This window comes from Lycium barbarum, chromosome 5 (assembly GCF_019175385.1).
Source record: "Lycium barbarum isolate Lr01 chromosome 5, ASM1917538v2, whole genome shotgun sequence".
In the NCBI taxonomy this organism is placed as follows: Eukaryota; Viridiplantae; Streptophyta; class Magnoliopsida; order Solanales; family Solanaceae; genus Lycium; species Lycium barbarum.
In genome coordinates, this window is record NC_083341.1 from 113,679,789 (window position 1) to 113,700,480 (window position 20,692).

At 37.1% G+C, this 20,692-nt stretch overlaps 2 protein-coding genes across 4 annotated transcripts; one reads left to right on the forward strand and one right to left on the reverse strand.

The window, feature by feature from the left end:
• Nucleotides 1-1,586: 1,586 nt before the first annotated feature.
• On the forward strand, nt 1,587-12,941 carry LOC132641172 (coilin). Its single transcript, XM_060358064.1, has 16 exons — nt 1,587-1,933; nt 3,818-3,882; nt 3,970-4,272; nt 4,410-4,583; nt 5,546-5,618; nt 8,913-9,008; nt 9,085-9,186; nt 9,271-9,336; nt 9,418-9,592; nt 10,069-10,100; nt 11,021-11,407; nt 11,563-11,634; nt 11,718-11,861; nt 12,016-12,166; nt 12,280-12,327; nt 12,422-12,941. The coding sequence occupies exons 1-16, from the start codon at nt 1,742-1,744 to the stop codon at nt 12,688-12,690; spliced, it is 2,349 nt and encodes a 782-aa protein (XP_060214047.1). The 5' UTR covers nt 1,587-1,741; the 3' UTR covers nt 12,691-12,941.
• Nucleotides 12,942-14,430: 1,489 nt separating this feature from the next.
• On the reverse strand, nt 14,431-19,021 carry LOC132641173 (protein-tyrosine-phosphatase MKP1-like). 3 transcript variants are annotated; one of them, XM_060358065.1, is made up of 4 exons: nt 18,914-19,021; nt 18,793-18,832; nt 15,671-18,244; nt 14,431-15,001 (listed from the first exon to the last, which is right to left on the reverse strand). In XM_060358065.1, exons 3-4 carry the CDS (start codon nt 18,119-18,121, stop codon nt 14,912-14,914), a joined length of 2,541 nt encoding a protein of 846 aa, XP_060214048.1. In that variant the 5' UTR covers nt 18,122-18,244; nt 18,793-18,832; nt 18,914-19,021; the 3' UTR covers nt 14,431-14,911. The 3 variants fall into 3 exon arrangements, with proteins under 3 accessions (XP_060214048.1, XP_060214051.1, XP_060214049.1); XM_060358068.1 differs by having other exon boundaries at nt 15,631-18,244; XM_060358066.1 differs by lacking the exon at nt 18,793-18,832 and having other exon boundaries at nt 18,914-18,990.
• Between the last annotated feature and the right edge of the window lie 1,671 nt (nt 19,022-20,692).

Consider the following 20,692-nt stretch of genomic DNA (forward strand, 5'->3'; position numbering starts at 1 on the left):
CCTCTTTACTTAGAATCACTAAAACTCTTGATACTCAACTTAAATATAAGAGTAGAAATCATCTACATACTTTGAGGGGTCAAGAATCCCAAGAATCACTTCAACTTCAACTCCCCAAACTTCACAACCTTGAAGAAACCCTAGAAACAACCGTCCTCTTCACCATCTCGGGTTTACGGGGTCCGGGTCTTGTCCAATCTTCACTAATATGATGAAAATTATTGGGAGAGAATATCTTAGGGTTTTTCTGATTTGGAAAGGAATGTGAAATAGGGTCGTGAACTACCTATTTATACTTGGAAGCCACAAAGGCTACAGCGGTCCGGTTCGACGAGCGGGTTGACGGCCCGTTGACTTGCCCCGTCGACCTGCGCCTGCAGATGCAAGACTGCGTGATCCTGTCGACGACACACATCGACCGTCCGTCGACTATGTCGACGACCCGTCGACGATGACTGGTGTCCTGCAGATTTTCTGATTCAGTTCAGATCGCGTCGATTCGATTCGTTCAACTTCTAACTCTATAAATTGCCAGGAATATCTGCTGGTACCCTCGTACACGGGGTAAGACATTTTCTACCTCCAAACTCGGGCTCGGGTCTCTATTCTAGGGGCATACCCGATTAGGAAATCATAGGTTCTATTACTACGAACACGAGGGGTGTAACATGCATAATGTATTCCTAAATAAATTGAACTTTTTCATCATCCGGCATACTTGTTCAAAAGTTGTACACAGTTTGCCTTAATTCAAGTTTAAACCGATTAGCATTGCTTGATTTAAATTGAATTTACTATAATTACAATTTCAAGTTAATGAGTATTGTATACTAATTTAAGGAAAGTATAAACTAATTAAAATCAGAACATAGCAATAAATTCAATCAATTCTATTTTGCTGAGTAATTTTATCATGCGCAATGTTCAATCTGAACTGCATATCAGTTGTTTCCTAATAATCAGGTCGTAGAAGATGATTTTCTTTTTCCAAATATTAACAAATGTAAACTCAATAAAATCGTTAAATTGAGTTGAATTAAGATTTATGTCTTTTACTGATGTTGTAGCAGCAAAATCAATAGAGAATTCTGGCTTGAAACCACACTTTGAATAATGTGAAAAATTGGGAACGAAGGTTGGGTTAATGATATGAAAGAAGGATTTGAACAATGGTAGGTTTCTCAGCTTTTTTATGTAATGGTTAGGATAGTAAGGTCTTTTTACTATGTTGCTTTCGCTCGGAAGGGCAATACTTAAAGACCATCATTTTGAGGGGCAAAATCTAAAGACCAGCCCAAAAGAGGGGCATTCGCGCCAATTGCCCTTTTTCAATAAGTGTTTATTTTTTAAAAAAGTAAATAAGTATTTTGGGGAATAGTAGAAATAATCTTTTAGAAGCTAAAAAAATAGCTTTTGTCCAAAAATACTTTTAAGAAAAATATACTTAAAAATACTTTTTAACGACTTATAACCATTAATTACTGATCAAAAATACTTTTAAATATATATATATTTTAAAATAAGTTAATTTTAAAAGCATGATCAACCATGCTATAAATATTGCTTTGGAAGTTGGGACAAAGGGAAAAATAAAAGGGGTGAAATGGACTTGTTGAACAACTAGGGAGGTTTATGGTGGAAGCTGAGGGGGTTTAACTATTCAAGGGAAGTGAAGAGTGTGTAGCCCCAAGGCCTTTCTTCATCGGCAAAGTGATAGTTCTTGTTTGTGTTTGCATGAGCAATGGAAGGGGTTAGGCTTAGATTATCTTTCAAAGACCCTAACATTCTTAGTGAGTTGCAGAAATCTGAGGGTTTCAAGAAAAGTTGGCTTCTTCTCAAACCCCAACAACACACAACCATCTCTGATCTTTCTTCTTATCTTATCAACAATTTTCATCTCCATGATTCTTGTCCTAATGGAATCCAACTCTCTGTAACTCCCTTCTCTGTCTCTCTTTGCTTGTCCCAAGTTTGAAAAATTGAATCTTTTTATGCTTCCTTCAATTCTTGAAAGTTTTTTGGTTATCTACTGCCTTTGTTTGCTTCAATTGTTGCTTCTAGCTTATCATTTGTGTATCTGATGTTGTGGGTTTGCTTCTTTGAGCATTGCATTGCAAGAGTTACTCCATCCTTGTGCCCTGAGTTGAAAAAATTATTTATGTTTTTTTTTTTCATTCTGGAGTTTCTTTTTCCTGTTGATACCCCTTTTGTTTACTTCTATGATGACCCATAGCTTATCCATGTTGTGGGTGTCTCTGTAACTCCCTCCCTCTCTTTTTTTCTATCTCTGCATGTACTTAAGTTACAAAAAAAAAAAAGTTGAACCTTTTTATGTTTCCTTGCATTCTTGAAAATTTTATGTTGTTTACTGCTTTTGTTTGCTTTAATTGTTGCTTTTAGCTTATAATTTTTGTAGCTGATGGTGTGGGTTTGTTTCTTTGAACATTGTATTGTAAGTGTAACTCTATCGTTGTGCCCTATGTTAAAGAATGATCTTTTTAATGTTTTCTTCAATTCTTTTTCTTTTCTTTTTTTTTGGTTGTTGTTGTTTTTTTTCTTTTTCCTGTTGTTGTTTACTGTTTTTGTTTGCTTCAATTGTTGCTTCTAGCTTATCATTTTTGTATTTGATGTTGTGGGTTTGCTTATTTGAGCATTGCATTGCAAGTGTAACTCAATCTTTGTGCCCTAAGTTAAAAAAACTATTTATGTTTTCTAGTACTCCTTTTGTTACCTTCAATTGTGGCCCCCTAGCTTATCATTTTTGGGTGTCTTTGTAACTCCCTCCCTCTCTTTTTTCCGACTACCTCTGCATGTGCCTTGAGTTTTAAAATGTTGAATCTTTTTGTATGTTTCCTTTCATTCTTGAGTTGTTTACTGCTTTTGTTTGCTTTATTGTGGCTTATAGCTTATCCTTTTTTGGATTCAATCTTGTGGGTGTCTATAACTGCTTTCCTCCCTTTCTTTCTATCTCTGCATGTGCCCTGGCCTGTAAGTTAATAAAAGAAAAGGAAAGATGAAACATTTTTAGGATTTTCGAGTTTTTCTTCCTGCTGATTACTGCTTTGTTTGCATTAACTGTGACACCTACCTTAATAATTTTTTGAATTGGGTGTCTCTGGTATGGAGGAGAATATTTTACTGGAAAATGCTGTCCTTGATTGAAATCATTTTATGGTTCTTGGTTACCTTGTATTGTGGAAAACATTTTCCCAGGAAAAATATTTTTTGCATAAATGACTTTGTTCACTTATTGCTGGAAGGTACTTTCACTACAAGTATACAATTCTTACTCCATAGTTACTTGCTTCAACCGATACTTAAGACATTGTTCTCAACCTTTGAGACTAGAAACTAACACCAAAACCCATTCTTATTTCCCATATTCTGGACAAGGTTATACTCAAGTAAATCAACCTCAACCTAGCACTAACGCTTCTCATGGAGAATGTCTTCCTTCATGCCAAATGCGCACTGAGTATTGTGGATTTTTCTTTTCTGAGAACTATGGTTCTCAACTTCTCATGTGCACTTGATTCGTTTGCATCGTCTCTGTAGCCCCTTTATTCTATATTCTTTGATCTCTGCATGTCTGCTATGTTAAAAATGAACCGATCTTTTTGAAATTTCCTTCTGTTCTTGAGTTGTTTCCTCTTGATTACTGCTTTGCTTGCTTCACCTGTGGCTCCTAGCTTATCATTTTTTTTCTATTCAATGCTGAGCGCTGTGGTTTCCTGGTGCACTTGATTAATTGCATTGTTGAGGGGAACTGAAAAGAACATGTCTTGGGCTCACTGTCTTGTCTTGTCATCGCATGCAGATGGATGGTTTTGTCTTGCCTCCTTTTGAGTCGACGTGTATTTTGGAGGACAAAGATATAGTCAGGTTTTTTGCTTGATTTATGATTTGTCTCTCGTGGTTTCTCTGTTTCACGTGTGAATTGAATGCTCTAATCTGATATTTTTGCTTTAGTGTGAAGAAGGTCGAGGGAAATAATCGACCAAATATGGTTTTAGCCGTCGAAAGAAATAATGGTCCCAATGTAGTTGAAAATCTCCAAATTGTTGAGAAGCAACCTGTACCATTGTTATTGGCAAATGAAGCGTTTGACCATGCTGGAGGTCACGAGTCTAATGACAGTGAAGACTCTGAAGATGAATCTGAAAAGGAGGAAGAGGCAGAATCAAAGGAAGATGCTTCACACCAGGAAAATGTTTTGGCTGGCAATGCAATTTCCAAGAAAAGAAAAGCATCAGAAACGCTTCCTAGCTCAAAGTAATTCTTGATTTCTTGTTTTGGTGTGTCTGAATTGCTTAGATTTGTGGCTTTAGTTGTTTCTAGTTATGACTTCTTAAATCATTTTTTAAAAAAAAAATATTTATTATGACTTCTTAAATCTTTGCTCATCATAGGAAAAAGGAACACTGTTCTGATGTTAAGGAGAAGCTTGATGAGCAGACCGAGAAACAACAAGATCTTACTAGCAAGAAACGGAAGGTATCTGATCCAAATAACGAAGATGAGGAGAATAATAAAGGAAATGCTGGGAGTGGTGAGGACAATCATGTTACACCCAGCACGAAGAAGTATGTTCTTTGGAGTCTCTTTCTAGGAATTATTTAACTATATTTTCTTGGTATATGCAGTGTTATCAAAAGCGAAAAGCGCGAAAAAGCTCTAAGTCAGTCGGGGCTTTAAGCGCAAATAAAGTGTGGGCTTTAATGAAAAAAGGCTCAATGGTGCAAATATATATATATATATAGTACAAGACTAATAATAATAACCACGAATAACAAATATATAGACAAAATAATGGTAAAAGCTTTACGATAAAGTGAAATATCGATTATCTAGTGTCACCTCTTCAAGAGAGGCTCATTGACAAGCAAAAGTATAGCTTAGAGCCTTGATGATGACACTGAAGCGCACATAAAGCGAGGCGAAGCGCTCAACATGTTTTGAGCCTCGCTTCAGGGCTTAAGCGAGCCTTTGACAACACTGGGTATATGTTCTCTTTATTCAAACCTTCTTGATGCATTATGTTTGGACTGGCTTTGTGATAATTTCTTGTTTGAGGAACCGTTTCTTTCGTAAAGTTTTAAATACCAAAGAAATTTGAAGGTATCGACTCTCTTGGTTCCATTTTTGGGTGAATTTGATTATTATGCGTTGCTAGTTGCTCTGTATCAGCCGTGTTGTTCTGTCAAGCTTGTATGCTTGCACTCCAAGTTCTGCAGCTGAATAATTGAATTGTTTTTCTTCTGCATATTATTTCAAGTTTTTCTTTTGTCCCAAATTCTAAATTTTGGTTGTGGTGGCTTGAAAAGGTTAGTCTTACTTCATCATACAAAATAGGGTATTGAATTATAATGTACAATGTGACATTCTTATCCTTTGTTGTGGAGACCTCTTCTTGTTCGTGCAATGTTTACCCTCTCTGTCTCTTGCCTGGTAGAGGCATTTGCAAGTACGAGTTTTGTCTCTTTTAATTCTTACATGAATATATTTGATGTCTCTAGCTTGTTTCAAAATTTCTCTCTTTTTGTAGAAATGACAAGCTTCAAAAAAACAGTGCGGAAAATATAGAGGTGTCCCCCAACTCTGATGCGACTAAGAGGGAGGTTCGTAATAGCTGTATTTTTCCATCCATCTCTTGTTTTTTCCTTCACAGAGAATTCTTTTCCTAATCCTTCTATTGGTAAAAAAAATCAGTCCTAAATTTTTGTGGATCTATATCAGAAAATTGTGCAAAGCAGTTGGATTAATATTAGATCTTCACTATACGTGAGATGCTTACTTTGAAAGGCGAGATATTGCAATTATTATTTATGAAGGGGCACTTACACGTAGGCAAACTCGCACAAGATCGATCAGATTCTATAGTTGCTTAACTTATTTCTGTTCACCAGTATGGTTTAATTTAAGTATTTAATATCTTGAATGGAGCTTAATGTGTTTGAGCGGTAATATTGTCATCTTCACCTAGAAGAGATAATGGGTATGAGCAGCAGGAAACGTATAATAGCTGCAGACATAAATCATGGTTTAGACAAAGGATTCTGAGATCTCTGTGAGATGGAAAATATGGAAGATGGGAATGGGGAGCTCAACGAGATGGCTTCACTCTATCATTATATGTGACTAGCTGCCCGGACACCATTATCATAATTTTTTTTGATTGCAGTGTATACTTTTTTTTTTTTTTGTTAATATATTGTAAGTCCAGCGATAAGTAGTGCTGGTATTATAAAAAGTAGCTTCTCCTGTAGAGTGTCCTACTATATAACAAGTTTATAAATTCTTCCATTTTCCTAACAAAGGCGGATCTAGGATTTGTTTTTTATGGGTTCCCACAACAATCTCTAAAAGTAATTCTGGGTTCACAGTCAAATATTTATAGATTTTTATATAGGGTTTGGGCAAAAGTTACTGGGTTCACGTGAACCCATAGCTTCTAAGGTAGATTGGCCCCTGGTTCCTTATCATGCACATAAAGATATATGCACCAGAGGCCTAATAAGCTTAAGACACTTGAACTTCAAAGAGTGAACTCCCTTCGTCTGTCGTTCAAACTTCTTTGGCCTTCTTTTCCACAAAGCCATCCTATGCTGGATGGAGAATATTCTTCAGCTCCTTTGTGAGCTTGCATCCTTGCCAGCAGTAAAACAGGTCCTTTCTCAATCCAAAAATTGGTAGATGTAGATCCCTCAGCTGACGAGTTGCTGTGCAAAGTAGTAAAAGATGGTCATTGTCTTCAATACCAATACCACTGCACAACTACAAACCCATATCTGGATAACTGCAGACCCCTTCAAGCTTTACGATTATACTATTTCATATTGCATTGTGCACTTATTAATCAAACCCCTCAATCCCAAACTAGTTGGTGTTCGCGATATGAATCTTCTGAATCCATTCAGGGGATTCATCATAGACTGATTATATTTACTTCCGAGGATTGACAATAGATTGGTTATAATTGGCTCTCTAGAAGAAGAAAGAACAAGACACAGGAAATCTGGAATGGAGTAATACTGTAACAGAAAGATGTGAAAAGAAATTGGCTAGATGGAAGAGCCAATACCTATCTCTTGGAGGAATGGTGATCCTGGTCAACAGCAGTGTTTTGGACGGCGCGCGGCGACAAAAGGCGACAAGGGCCTGCCTCGCCTTAAGGCGAGGTGAGCGGTGAGGCGCTCGCCTTTTTGAAGTGCGGCGCCAATAAATACCAAAAAATTAAAATATTTAATTGCATATATAAATAATCAAAATTTCACTAGCAATAACATATTAGCAAATATTTCAATTCAAAAATTAAAAGTAGATAGTAGATACTAAAAGTCTTGAACTTGAATGACTCAATAATTCATAAGTGATAAGACAAGTAACACTAAAATTCAAGCAATAGTGCAATACTAAAAGTCTATTCAAATTCAAGATCTTCAATAGAAAAATAAAAAAACAGAGGAGAAAAAAGTACAGAAAAAGAAGAAGAGAATAGAAGAAGGAAAAAAAATGCAGAAGTTGCCGGAAAAAAAAGAAGAAGAACTGAAGAAGAAGCAGAAGTTGAAAACAGAGGAGGAAGAAAGAAGAAGAACTGAAGAAGAAGAAGAGAGAGAGAGCGTATCTGAAAAGCTTGGAGGAGAAGAGAGGAGGAGGCAAAAAAAAAACCCTAGCCGCTGTTTTTCTTTTGATAATAAGTTTCATTTAAGTCTTCAACTTCTTTTAATTGCTTTTTTTTTTTTTAAAAAAAAAAAACCCACTGTCGCCTCGGCGCCTTTGGCGCGCCTTTTGAAGGTGGCATTGCCACAGCCCTAAAAGGCGGCAGAGCCACGCCTCTCGCCTTTGGCAAGACTTAGAGGGAACTTTATATGGAGAGGAAATAGCGACAAAAGATGCTTCCGTTTGGTGAAATGGAAATCCCGAGAGGGTGGTTTAGATATAAGAAACCTGAGGCAACACAACAAGAGTTTTCTAATGAAATGGTTGTGAAGATTCCTAATGGAGCTTCAAGCTCTCAGGAGAAGGGCAGTCCGTGACAAATATGGGGTTGAAGGATCTTGGTGCCCAAAAATGGTGCCCTCCAATTATGGAGTCCGTGTATGGAAGACCATCAGGATCCTTTGGCCATTTTTTTAAAAATAATCATCAAGATCAGAAATGGCCTGAAGACCTCTTTCTGGAATGATAGCTGGATAGATCATGACACACTCAAAGAAGTTTTTCCTGGCATTTTCAATCTAATACAACACCAGAATGCAAGTGTAGCCGAGTTGTGGAGTCAACAACGATGGGACCTAAGTTTTAGAAGATTCGTCAATGATTGGGAAATCAGCAGGCTTGTTGATTTCTTTCTCAGCATGCATTTGGTGGACCATCGAGAGGGAGAGAAACTCAAGTTGTTTTGGAGAAATTATCAGCACTGAGTAGAAGATTAAGATGAACTGTATTTTCTTATTCCACTTGTGGTGTGAAAAAAGGTTTTTCAGACGATGTAGTTTCTATTTTAGACACCATAGGATTCTTGTAATGGGCTACAAGAGTTTTTTGTTCCGTGTCTTGTAAATGTTTTTCCTACTCTTAGCACTCCCTTTGTGCTAAATATTTTATACTATTGTTACCTTAATTATGCTGGCATTGTGTACTAAAAAACTATATTGCATTGTGAAGTTAGTGCAACGGTGGTTTTTTGGCTAGCTGGATGTCTTTTGTGGTTTTATTTTCTTTATTTTGTTTCCACACTTGTGGGATTACACTGGGTATGTTGTTGTATATTAGCGTCCACGTCCTGTACTCTGATAACTTTACCTTCACTTATCCAAAATAAAATATAAAAATCATGGCGAATTGCATTTCTCAATTGAAGATCTGATTAATTGTCTTCAAGTACTTAAAGTGTCAATTCTCTCTGTCAGGGCCCTAGTAGAAGTGCCAGGAGAAAAGCTTCTAAAAGGCGATGGTTGCGAGAGATGGCCAAAATTAAGAACGCAGGTGCTGAATCAGAAGGACTGGTAAGTAATCAAACGAGGCAGATATGCCAACTATTACTGCCATACAATGTAACTATTGCTGGGTAAATTTTTACAGCGGAACTGGAAAGAACTGCAAGCTAAATCTGGAAAAGGAGAGCCTAGCCGCCAACCAAAGGGGCGGGTGAATGACGAGGCTAATGGCCAATCAATGGGACATGTGAGTAGTAATATATATTGATAGAACTTACATTCCTGTTGCATCTGCTTCATGTACTGGAAACTTGAATCACAAACTTTGCAGCGAAATTGGAAGCAGCAGAATACTAAAGCTAATAAAGAAGAGGTGACTGGCCAACCAAAGGGACTAGTGAGTGATCTAACATGGTCAAATCATTTATTTCTTCTCTATACTTCTGTTTCTGTTGACAGCACAATCTCATGTATGTAGCTGTATTGTAAGCAACTTTTTGGTGAAGATAAGAACAGCGATACAAACCAAGAAAAGCTTGCAGAAGAAAAAAGCAAATCGTGTGGACAATCATGTCAAAATAGTGATACAGAAGATGAAGTTGTTCCAGTTGAAGTAAGGCCTGGGCATATTCGCTTTGAACCTCTTGGAAAAGGTCTTGCACCCCTTCTCTGTTTAGACTACGTGTTCTAGTTCTCCCAATACACACATATTTACCTGTAACTCTCTCCCAGTTCAGTAACTATTATGCAATCTTGTATTTTATCATATATGCTGATTGATTGTTCAAGTTGAAGTGGTGGGTCATATTTTGGTGCTTGTCATTGGCATTAATTTTTGTTTTCTTTCCGTGCCAAGGGATTAGGTATAAGATGCTCAAATTCGGTTTGGTGTACTTAATGGCGTAGTGGGCCTTGGTTTAATCTAACTTGTAGTATGTTATCAGTTACTGGCTTTCCCTGTTCGCTTGTCTTTTTTTTTCCTCTCCTCTTTTTTGCAGATGATGAGATTTAGATTTTGTATTATTCCTTGCCCACTCTAAAATATGAATCTGCTTTAATGGTGTCCGTCTTGCATCTTTTTAAATTTTATGGAAAAGCTTAACATATGGAAATCTTCTGGCTGTTGCAGAACAAGTTTCGAAGCAGAGTCAAGTAGAAGTGGTATGTTTTGCTCAAGTTGTACTGTGATGCTCTTCTTTTTGATCTTTACTTGAATCTCGTATCTTATTCTGAATGAAGAGTTTTTGATCTTGAAATCCAAGTTTTTAAGCATACCATATCTCAAGAATGTCTGATGCAGAATCCCAATGTGCTGAGTAATTAGACATTTAACTTCATATTGCTTAAAGACTTAGTGGATGGTTAGCTGAAAGATGGACTGAAGAGGGAAAATAAAAAGGGAGGACTCGCACATAATTTTTCTACAAAATATGTAGATATACTTTGTAGAAGCTCACATAATGCTATTAATCTTATTAATTTTCACCATATCTCAGATGTTGGATAATAAAAGCTATAATGTTGTATTATACTAACAGATTGGAGAAAAGAAAATAATCTGGCAACCCTATTTTCATCCATCTGAATATTCATGTTTATCTGTTAAAATCATTCTCAGGTTTTCTATAGTGTTTCATTTTTGGTGGGTATTTCTGAATTAATTCACTAATTGTCATTGCATAGATATGTTTGTCCTTTACAAAGTGGTGACAATCTGCTGTGATAGGTATTAATGATCTTTAGTAGGATGCTTGGTCTTCCTTTTCCTTTTCTTTTATTTTTTTAAATTAGATTTTTTGTTTCTGTGCTGAAATCTTACAATAATGTCAAAATTATTCCTTTTAGATGTGACGGCTCGAAAACCAGAAATTGGTCGCCTTTGTAAAAATTAAGCTGCTGGAAATTGCACCATCTTTGATTAACATAATATATAGGTTGCAGTGTGTCAGACAGGGCTAGTAGGAATGTTCCGTGAAATGAAATATCCATTCTTTTCCTTTTGATGAAGAATGAAACATATGCTTTCTTAATGGATAACACCTATTCTTGAGTAATGAATTCCAACTCCAAGTCACGTGCAGGAAAGTTTCAGGTGGAATGGTATGATGAGCAAGAAAAAGGGACAGAAATGGGGCCAAGAGAAAGTTTCATTTTCCCAAAAGGATGATTCTTTAGGTTCAAACAAAGAACGTCCTGATATGACGATGAATCACGAGAGACAGAAATTGGGCCAAGAGAAAGATTCATTTTCCCAAAAGAATGATTCTCTAGGTTCACACAAAGAAAATCCTGAGATGATGAATCATAAGAGACAGAAATGGAGCCAAGACAATGTTCCATTTTCCCAAAAGAATGATTCTCTAGATTCAACCAAAGAACATCCTGAGATGGTGAATGGTGAAAAAGAACCTCATTTTCATGAATCGATTGACTTCAATACACTTCCTTATCTTTCTGGCATGCCCGAGGTTTGTTCTTGTTTTTTAATGCATCTGTAGCCTTCATGTATCTGTTGCGCTAATATCTGCAGTCAATTTAGATTAATGACTTTGGTGTTTGTTGTATTGATTTGGGTAACATGAAATTTTAGTATTTAGAAAAAAACTGTTCTTCAATTTGGCAGGAAGGACTTGTGATTGCATACCGGTTGCTTGAGTTGTCATCAACCTGGACTCCTGAAGTCTCCTCTTATCGGGTATAAGTTATCTCCATCTTATCATGTACTTCTGATTGATATATATCATGAAATAGTGAATTTGATGTTCCCTTCTTCCATAGGTTGGAAAAATATCGTGGTATAATTCTGAAGCCAATAAAGTTTTGCTGATTCCAGTAGCTGAATTTCCAGTCATTTCTACTGAGAATGACGAGTCTTCAAAGCAACCAGATAGCTCTATTTATAATGAAGACGGATCCCTGGAGGTACTTCAGTGAAAATTGACTCTCTCCTATGCTTGGTGATCTATATTTATGCATATTTCGAGTGTTGAACTTAAGTTTCTATCTTCTGGAATGCAGAGTCCGTAGGTTTTAATGCATATGACTTTTCTGAATACAAAACCACACCTTTTTGCAGATAGATTTTGCAGCACTTCTTGAAGTTCGTGTGATGAATAGTACTCCAGACCCAGCAGGAGTACCTGGTGGGGTAATTGAAGGTTCTGCTGCCAATGATTCGACTCCAGTGCTTGGAAGCAGTAAAAATAAAACTGAAACCCCAGCTGCTGGTAAACTTCATTGTTTTTCCCATGCTTAAGGAATGGGATAGTTAAAGCTGGGACATATAACAATTATAAGTTCTTTTCATTTTCTTTTGAGACCTTATATTTGACTGTTGCAGGAGCTGGAGAATTAAACAATGGAAAACAAACACAATCTACCCCTTCAGGTGAACTTATGTCTTACAGACTCCTGAGATGTGAACCTATTATAGCGTCTAATTTCATAGCTAGATCCTGATGATGAATCAACGTGAATTGCAGAAAATGGTGGAGTAAACCTGTGGGAGCAATTCAATGAGACTCTAAAGTCCAAGAAGGCAGAATTAGCTCAGGAAAGTAGTTGGGGTAAGACCAAGAAGGCGGAATTATCTCAGGAAAGTAGTTGGGGCAAGGCCAAGAAGGCAGAATTATCTCAGGAAAATAGTTGGGGTAAGACAAATTCTGGGAAGAGTCCATGGTCATATCGACCCATGAGAGGCACCGCGCTAGGCCCAACAATGGCTTTTCTGAGATCCCAAAAGAAGATATGAGATGAAGTTGAAGTTGCATATTTTGTTCATATTAGTATGCTTCATTCTCTCAAGTTTCGCAAAATACTCACTAATGAAGAGAATGAACTATGTTTTAACTTCTGGATTATGAAAGTGTCCAGGGAAGTTTTGCAGTGTAACAAAGGAGCTCTTGATGCATCCCTTTATGTCAACTGTTTCTAAACATCGGTTTAAGCTTTGGTGTAAAAGAATTCAAGCTATTTATCAGTTGACATAAAGTTGAACTTGCATATTTTGTTCATATTATCAAATGTTAATATGCTTCATTCTCTAAGTTTTGCATAACTCTCATTAATGAAGAGAATGAACTATGTTTTAACTTCTCGATTATGAGTGTATCCAGGGAAGTTTTGCAGTGTAACAAAGGAGTTCTTGTGATGTAGCACTTACTGTTTCTAAACTTTTGGTTGAGTATTGGTGTAAAGGAACTGAAGGATATGAAAAGCTATTTATCAGTAAAATTCTTGGGTCCTGTCTTTTGAAATGCATTATCAGTTGTCATCAGATACAGTCAGATCTCTCTATAACAGCATCCGCATATAACATCACCTCTTTATGGCAGCTAAGTTTTTTCAGAACTGATTTTTTATGTTATATTTACTTCTCTATAATGACATTTTACCTATAACAACTAATTTTATAATAGTACGCTCTTTGTAAAATTACTTCTCATATAATAGCTATCTTCGTTTTTTGGTAACATAATATCTATGATTACCACTAATAAGTGTAGACATTTTGACCAAATATTTGATCCGTTATTACATTATTTATGACAAAAAAATATTATATGAATATACAAGTTTCATCATTTAAATATTTTCTATTTTTTTTTGTCTATAACGGCTTAAATGTAAATGTTGTTATAGGAGTATAATAGTCATTCTCTATAACAGTCAAAAATTTCGGACCCACCGATACTGTTATAGAGAGGTTTGACCGTATAACTTTATTTTTTGGTGGACATAATATTTACTTCTACATATTTCTACTCTTCAAAAGATTAAAACGTTAAATATCAAGAACTGAATTCACTGAATGTGAGATAGTGAGGCGTTCTTGGAGAGGTATTTCCGTTTGGCCATAAATGATTTATAAATGCGTAAGTTCACGTTTGCAAATAATTGTGAAATATAGAAATTTTTTGTCCTTAGGATATTTTAAAGTGAAATAGTAAGGGGACATGGTTTAAGTGAAACACCTAAGTCCACTTAAAAACATGTTTTCATGGTTGGTTGCTAAATCAGTTCCTGAGAACAATATTGTACAAATGTCGCGTGGCAAACATGTTTTTCATGGTTGGTGGCAAATTTCTGGAACTTATTGGGCATTAATTGGACAATATCTGACAATACCTCTGATTTTTGAGATGTTGGATCACTGAATACCACCAGCTTGCATTTGGTGGACAATTTGAAATGAGAGGAACTTGAGATGTTTCGAAAACAAACACAGTTCCATCCAGAAGATAACAACTTACATCACCTCTTTGCTTCATTTTTGGTCCAAAATAGAACTTGCAAATGAAGCTGACTGTTTAAGAGCTGATAGAGTCTGTACGTGTCTGGGATGGGATGTACTTTTATTCATGTCCAAACACTCGAAGTTTAAATATTCATTTTTCAACTTCAACATAAATACTATTCTTTTCAAGTTCAACAAAATATCCGTGAAACAAGCAAGAATAGCTAAAAATCGCCCATGCCAAAAGCTGAAGTCTGTTCAAAGTTCCACAAGGAAGAAACAGTTGATACCATTGTTATCCATGCACTTTCATTCCAATAATGAATGAAGAAGCTGCAGAGCCAAACAAGCCCCACTTTACATTGAACAATTTATGATGAAAACATTTAAGAGAATTTGGATACGTAACAATGCTAAATGTCCCAATGCAGGGCTGCTACTACACCTTTTGGTCCTAAGTCTAGTTGGATGGTATGAACAGGGAAAAAGGACCAGTATACTTATTTTCAGCAAGAGTTTATATACTTATTTAACTCCTATACAGCAACTTGTTCCCTGTACATGCATGTTCTTATTGAGAGAAATTAAATCCTCTCCTTGTATCATCATCACATCACACAAGCAGAAACCTTCAACGTTTTACTGCCTGGGATGCTCACTAACCAAGATCTTTGCCAGAAGGACTGAAACAAAGAATTGTATACCTCAGATGGTATCCGCGACATTTTTATCCAACCTACTTGACCCCAACATCTAATGCCTTCTCAAATGAGAAACAAGACAGATGCTTAAGAAGCTGCTCAGGTTCCTCACCTTCTTTGACTATCTGCATTCAAGAAAATTAACAAGTTCTAAGTAATCAATCCATATCCAATTAAATTTAAACCAAATTACACCCAAGTTGATCCTCGTTCGTTAAAAATGATAACGCACATGCACAACTAGATCATTGTCCTGAGATATATTTCAAAAGAAACAGGAAATTTGGCTTAAGCTAGGGTGTGTTTGGTATGAAGGAAAACGTTTTCCAGGGAATAAATGGATTTCTTGCTTATTTTCTGGTGTTTGGTAAGTAAACAAATTGTTCCAAGAGCATTTATATGTAATCTAGAAAAATACTATGAGGTGGGGTGAGGTGGGGAGTGGGTGGTTGGGGGCGGCGGGTCGTGGGCTGGTCAATGGATGGGTTTGAGGGGTTATAAAGGAGACAATGAGCTCGGAATGCTACTTATGGAACTTGTTTTCCTAAAGAAAATGTTTTCCAAAACATTTTGACCAACCAAACATGAAAAAATAGAAAACTCCATAAACACACCCCTAGTCTCTCTGTATCACTAGCTGGAAAAGTACTCAAATACAAGTGTTCCACTTGACAAATTTAAATATAGGACCTTGCATCTAAACTTGTCACTAAAGGAAGTAACTACGAACACAGAAGGAAAGATCACACATTACCAATTCTGTTTCATTTTAATTTAAAACGCAGAATAAGTACCCGAACTAGAGAGCTAGTAGCTAGGCCCTTCTGAATAAGAAAACCGCGTCCAACTTTCTCCCAACGGACATTACCATCTTCACACATGGAATCATTGTTGATCACTTGATTTGTACTTTCCTTCCATTGCACATCACGGCCAATCCAGATGTACAAACTATTGGAACTATTTTCATCTAAACTCAAGTCAGGAGTGACTATGATATATACAGACCTTGAATCGAGAACCCCAGAAGCCAAGCCTAATCTATGCATAGAAGGCCATTGATAAAGACCTATATCAGTTGTTTCTGCAACTCGGATGGCAAAGTCAACAGGACGGTCATTGAAACTGCCAGCTACATCTTGATTGTCAGTAATTGAACTCTCAGCATCTAACATTAGCTCCTCTTTACTAGTATCAACAAAATTTCCGTCATTAAGGCTGTCAGACTCAACACACTTCACCGTATTGTCTCCAAAGTTAGTAAGAGAAAATGACGATGTTCTCACCAACTTCACCGAAATTGAATCATCATTGGAACGTAACATCATCCTAGGAGGAGGATGACTGCCTCTGCGTTCTGCTAGTGAAAGGGAAGCTTCTTTGTACTCTAAACAGCTGTTTGCCCGTCTAAGAGCACGACTGGTTGGAAATGCTTCCTCTGCTGGAAGGGGTGTTGCTTTGAAGAAATCATTCTTCACAAAGTTAGGATCTTCATACTCAAACTTCGTAGGTGAAGGCTGTGCAGATAGGTATGCCAAGTCAGACCAATTAGAAGATGAGGGAGAAAAGGTGAAAGAACTGGAGTAATCTGAGGTAGACGGTGAGAGTGAGGGGGATGTGGTATTAGACTTTGGTTTACTAACAAGAAAACAAGAGAGAGAATCAAGTGAGCCAAATGAAGGTGATGGCGATAGCACAGGCTCTGAAGAAGGATCCTTTGTAAAAATTGGACTGTTGGTTGCATAAGAAGAGAAGGAATCTGGTGATCCACACTGAGGACTTGAAGGTGATGAAGGCAAAGCAGGAGAGAGTTCTTTACTTGTGTCCATCTTATCTAGTACGGGACTGGTTTGGCCAGGATGACTGTATAACTTGGAAGCAGTGATAAATTCTTTCATTATTCCACTGGAAAACTTCCGTCTCAATCTATTCCATCCATTCGCTCTTGCAGGAAGACATGTCTCAGATTCAGTACCTGACAATGGAAAAGGTGGAACAACCCCACCGGCAAGTGCTTTGCAGAAAATGTCAAAATCAAGATCATATTCATTCTTTTGACCAATATACTGGCTGATGTTATCAGGACTCATGTCATTTCCAGCTAAGAAACTGGCTTCCACCTTGGTCTTTTCTTTGTCACAACCACCAGAAAAGAAGCTTTCATGGCTAAGAGCACTCCAAAATTCAGAAGGCTCTTTGCCCTCATTGATAATTAAAACAGGACCTTGAGCCTTTTCGTAGCGGATTACCTGAAAGGCTGCAGCCCTGGCATTATCTGACATTACAGAGGCACAGTGCTTCCCTATCCACACGTATATAGCAGAAGGAATAAGAACAAGGAAGGCTCCACGAGAATCAAGTCCTTGAGCTCCTGGCTCACTCAGCATTTTTGGCACCAAATGAAGGGGATCATATGGGGAGTGAGGTGCCATCCTGTACATCCTTAGCACAGAAGTCGGACTTACAGGTAGAGCATGCACTCGTTTCTGGCACTGCAATAGTTGGCAAGCAAAACCCATATTCGGATTTGTCACCCCTCTCGCAGCTTTTACATGCTGGAATGCATCTTCAAAGCTCATACCCTCTTTCCACATAAGATATGCAATAACCAAGGAGGTTGATCGGGACACCCCCTGGAAACAGTGTACAAAGACTCTCCCACCTTGTTCACGAACATCTTCAAAATAATCAAAGACATCATAAAGAATACTCGTGATGTCCTCAGTGGGGCTATCCTGCAGCCAAAGTGTCTTGTATACAAGATTATCCTTAAAGTATTCCGGACAGCTAAATCCAACACAGTTTAAGACATGAGTGATCCCATTCTCACGGAGAATGTCTCGATTCTTTGCCACGGTGTCACTTCCTAAATAAATATGATCCACAATCTTAGAACATTCCTTATTGAAGAAAGCAAGCTTATCTTTCTTGAATTCAAATTCTCGCGGAGGCTTCTTAGTATCTGAACCTTCACGGGTGCTGACTGATCCAAGCCTTACACCTGGAGTAGAGGGATTATTAGGCCATACACCAAGATCATCTGAACCAGCACAAGGCCACTCCTCAGCACTTGGTCTAGTAATCGAAAGAGGCTGGAGGGGCGGCAAACAAGCCCGTGCTTTGCTGTTCCATTGTGGTTTCGCCACACTGGACTTGGTAGGGGACCTATCAGACCAGGAACTAGACCGTGCATACGTTTTCCGATTCCCACCAGGTACCCTATCCTTCTCATCTACCTCCAACATCTCTAAACTTCAAAGTAACCAATCACAGCCATAAGGGTGTGTTCAAGAAAGGCTCAATTTGGGATACCAACCAAGTCTATACAGAAATTCAAGAAATCCAGTGACAACCCAAATGACCTATACCTATAAGAAAGACAAAGAAATCATCAAAAAGTGAACTTGAGGTAAAAAAGATCAAATTTTTAACTAGAATTCAAGAAACCCACATGAGGATCATTCTAGGAAAAGTAACAAGAAGCATAAAATGCCATGTTTATGTGGCTGCTCAATAAAAGCATCAAAAGTGAACTTTGAGGTGAAAAAAGATTAAATTTTTATCTAAAATTTTAAAAACCCCACATGAGGATCCTTGAAAGAAAACATATAATTTCCCTTTTGTGGCTATACAAAGTCGAAACAAACAAACCAACTACCATTCAAAGATTCAAACTTTATGACATTTTCCACACCTAAAACCCTTGAACACTTCTTCTCTATTTTTTAACACGTTTAAGGAAGACCAAATAAGAGTAAATCAAACACAAAGAAGACTTGGTAAACGTCCTAAAACAACGGCTGTTATGGGGGACAGAAATTCAACGGAGAACAACCCACATAAAAAAAAGAATAAAAAACTCCATTCAAATATTCAAGCTGTTGAATTGCATAAACTATACGTAAAAGATACTCACTTGTAGGAGACATTTGATTCTTGAAAACACCAGAAAATTACTGCAAAAATTTGTATAAAAGAAAATGATTGATGATGCAAAAAAGAAAAGAGAAAAAAGAAAAGAAATGAGAGAAATTTACCAATTAATAGCTTGTTTCATCAATCAGTAGAGAGAGAAAAAGAAAAAGAAGAAGAGGAGTCGCAGGTAAGCCAAACAACAAAGTGGAAATGACAGGCTGGCAGTTTATAGACTCTCAAACGAATTGGTCAAACTGCCACGTCATTACTTGATTATTTTTCTTTACGGGGAATCCTATTTTAAAATTTAATTACTTCCCTGTCCACTTTTATTAACGGTCAAAAACACATTTCAAGTATCATTTTTTTTTTAGTTTCATACCTGAACTATCAGGTATAACAGTTTCCTACCTAAATTAGCACCAATTAATTTGCAAAACACACCTCAACTATCCGTTGTTCAGTTTTCCTACCTGAACTATCACCAACTAGTTTGCAAAACAACACCTCATTAAAAGTGAACAACTAATAATTAAGGTGTGTTTTGCAAACTAATTGGTGATAATTCAGGTAGGAAAAGTGAACAATTGATAGTTGAGGTGTGTTTTGCAAACTAAGTTTTGATAGTTTAGGTAGGAAATTGTCACGCCCCGAACCATGGCCTGGGCGTAACATGGCACTCGGTGCCTAACAACATGTGACCGAGCGAACCCATAGGCTGGCTGGATCAACATGTGATATCAAAACATGCAATAATAAGGAAATAAAACCAACACATGATGATCCACTAAAAGGTCTGACTGGAAATATATATAAATGCGGAAATACTGATTAAGTTTGAACATCTGAATAAGTAGCCCACAAGGCTAAAACATAAAAGACTGCTAAAATCTGACTAACTAGACTATATCTATGAAGCCTCTAAAGATATGTCTAAATGCTGGGAAGACTGAAGCAGGATAACACCCCGGATGAACTGGGGCTCACCAATAGCTGATACGAGCGGTCCTAGCTAGCTGGATCGTCAACCTGTATAGCGATGCAGTCCCCCAAGCAATAAAAAGGACATAAGCACATTTGAATTGTACTGGTATGTAAAACAACTGAAAGAAAGAATATAAGTACTGAAACTGAAACTAAAACTGAACTAAATAGGAAAGCAAGAGTCTGAAGTACTCCTTGTTCTGAATGAAGAATCACCTGTAAAACTGTAAATATAACTGTGGCCTCAGGCCCAAGAAATGCATAATTTGTGGCCTAAGGCCCAAAAATACAGATACAGGTGTTCAACATTAAATAATTTACAAGACTGAGACTGGCTATAGCTGATAGCATGATAACTGTTTCTGATTATGGAACTTGAGCAAATAACTGATTATACACTGACTGAGACTCATGTGATGTCAATACACAAGTCTATAATGATTACGTACTGAGTTCATGATATTCAAAATGATCACCATGAACGAATTATGAAACTATAACCCTAAAAGATAGCAGTTCTATAACTATTCAAGAAACTAGGGCTAAACTATATTCTGAGTCAAATTACTGATACGCATGTAGAATGAGGTGTAGGGAGAATCATAAACATCCCCTAACGTAGATAGTTAGCCTCACATACCTTAATTGCTTCACAATCCACAATAAAAGTTTGAACTTTAAGAAGAATCCCCAAAATTTGTGTCTCAAACCTTGAATATGGGTTTTCTTGAAAACCCTAGGTTAAGAACAATGTTTCCCTAATTAGGCTAGATGAACACATGATTTAATCCACTTGGAATAGGTTAGGATCGCTTGCCTTAGTGTTCTTGATAGTGGAGGTGAAAAGCAGGTCATTCTAGGGTTTAGGGACTTGTAAAAATAATAATTAGAATTGAAACCAGGTATTTATAGGTTCT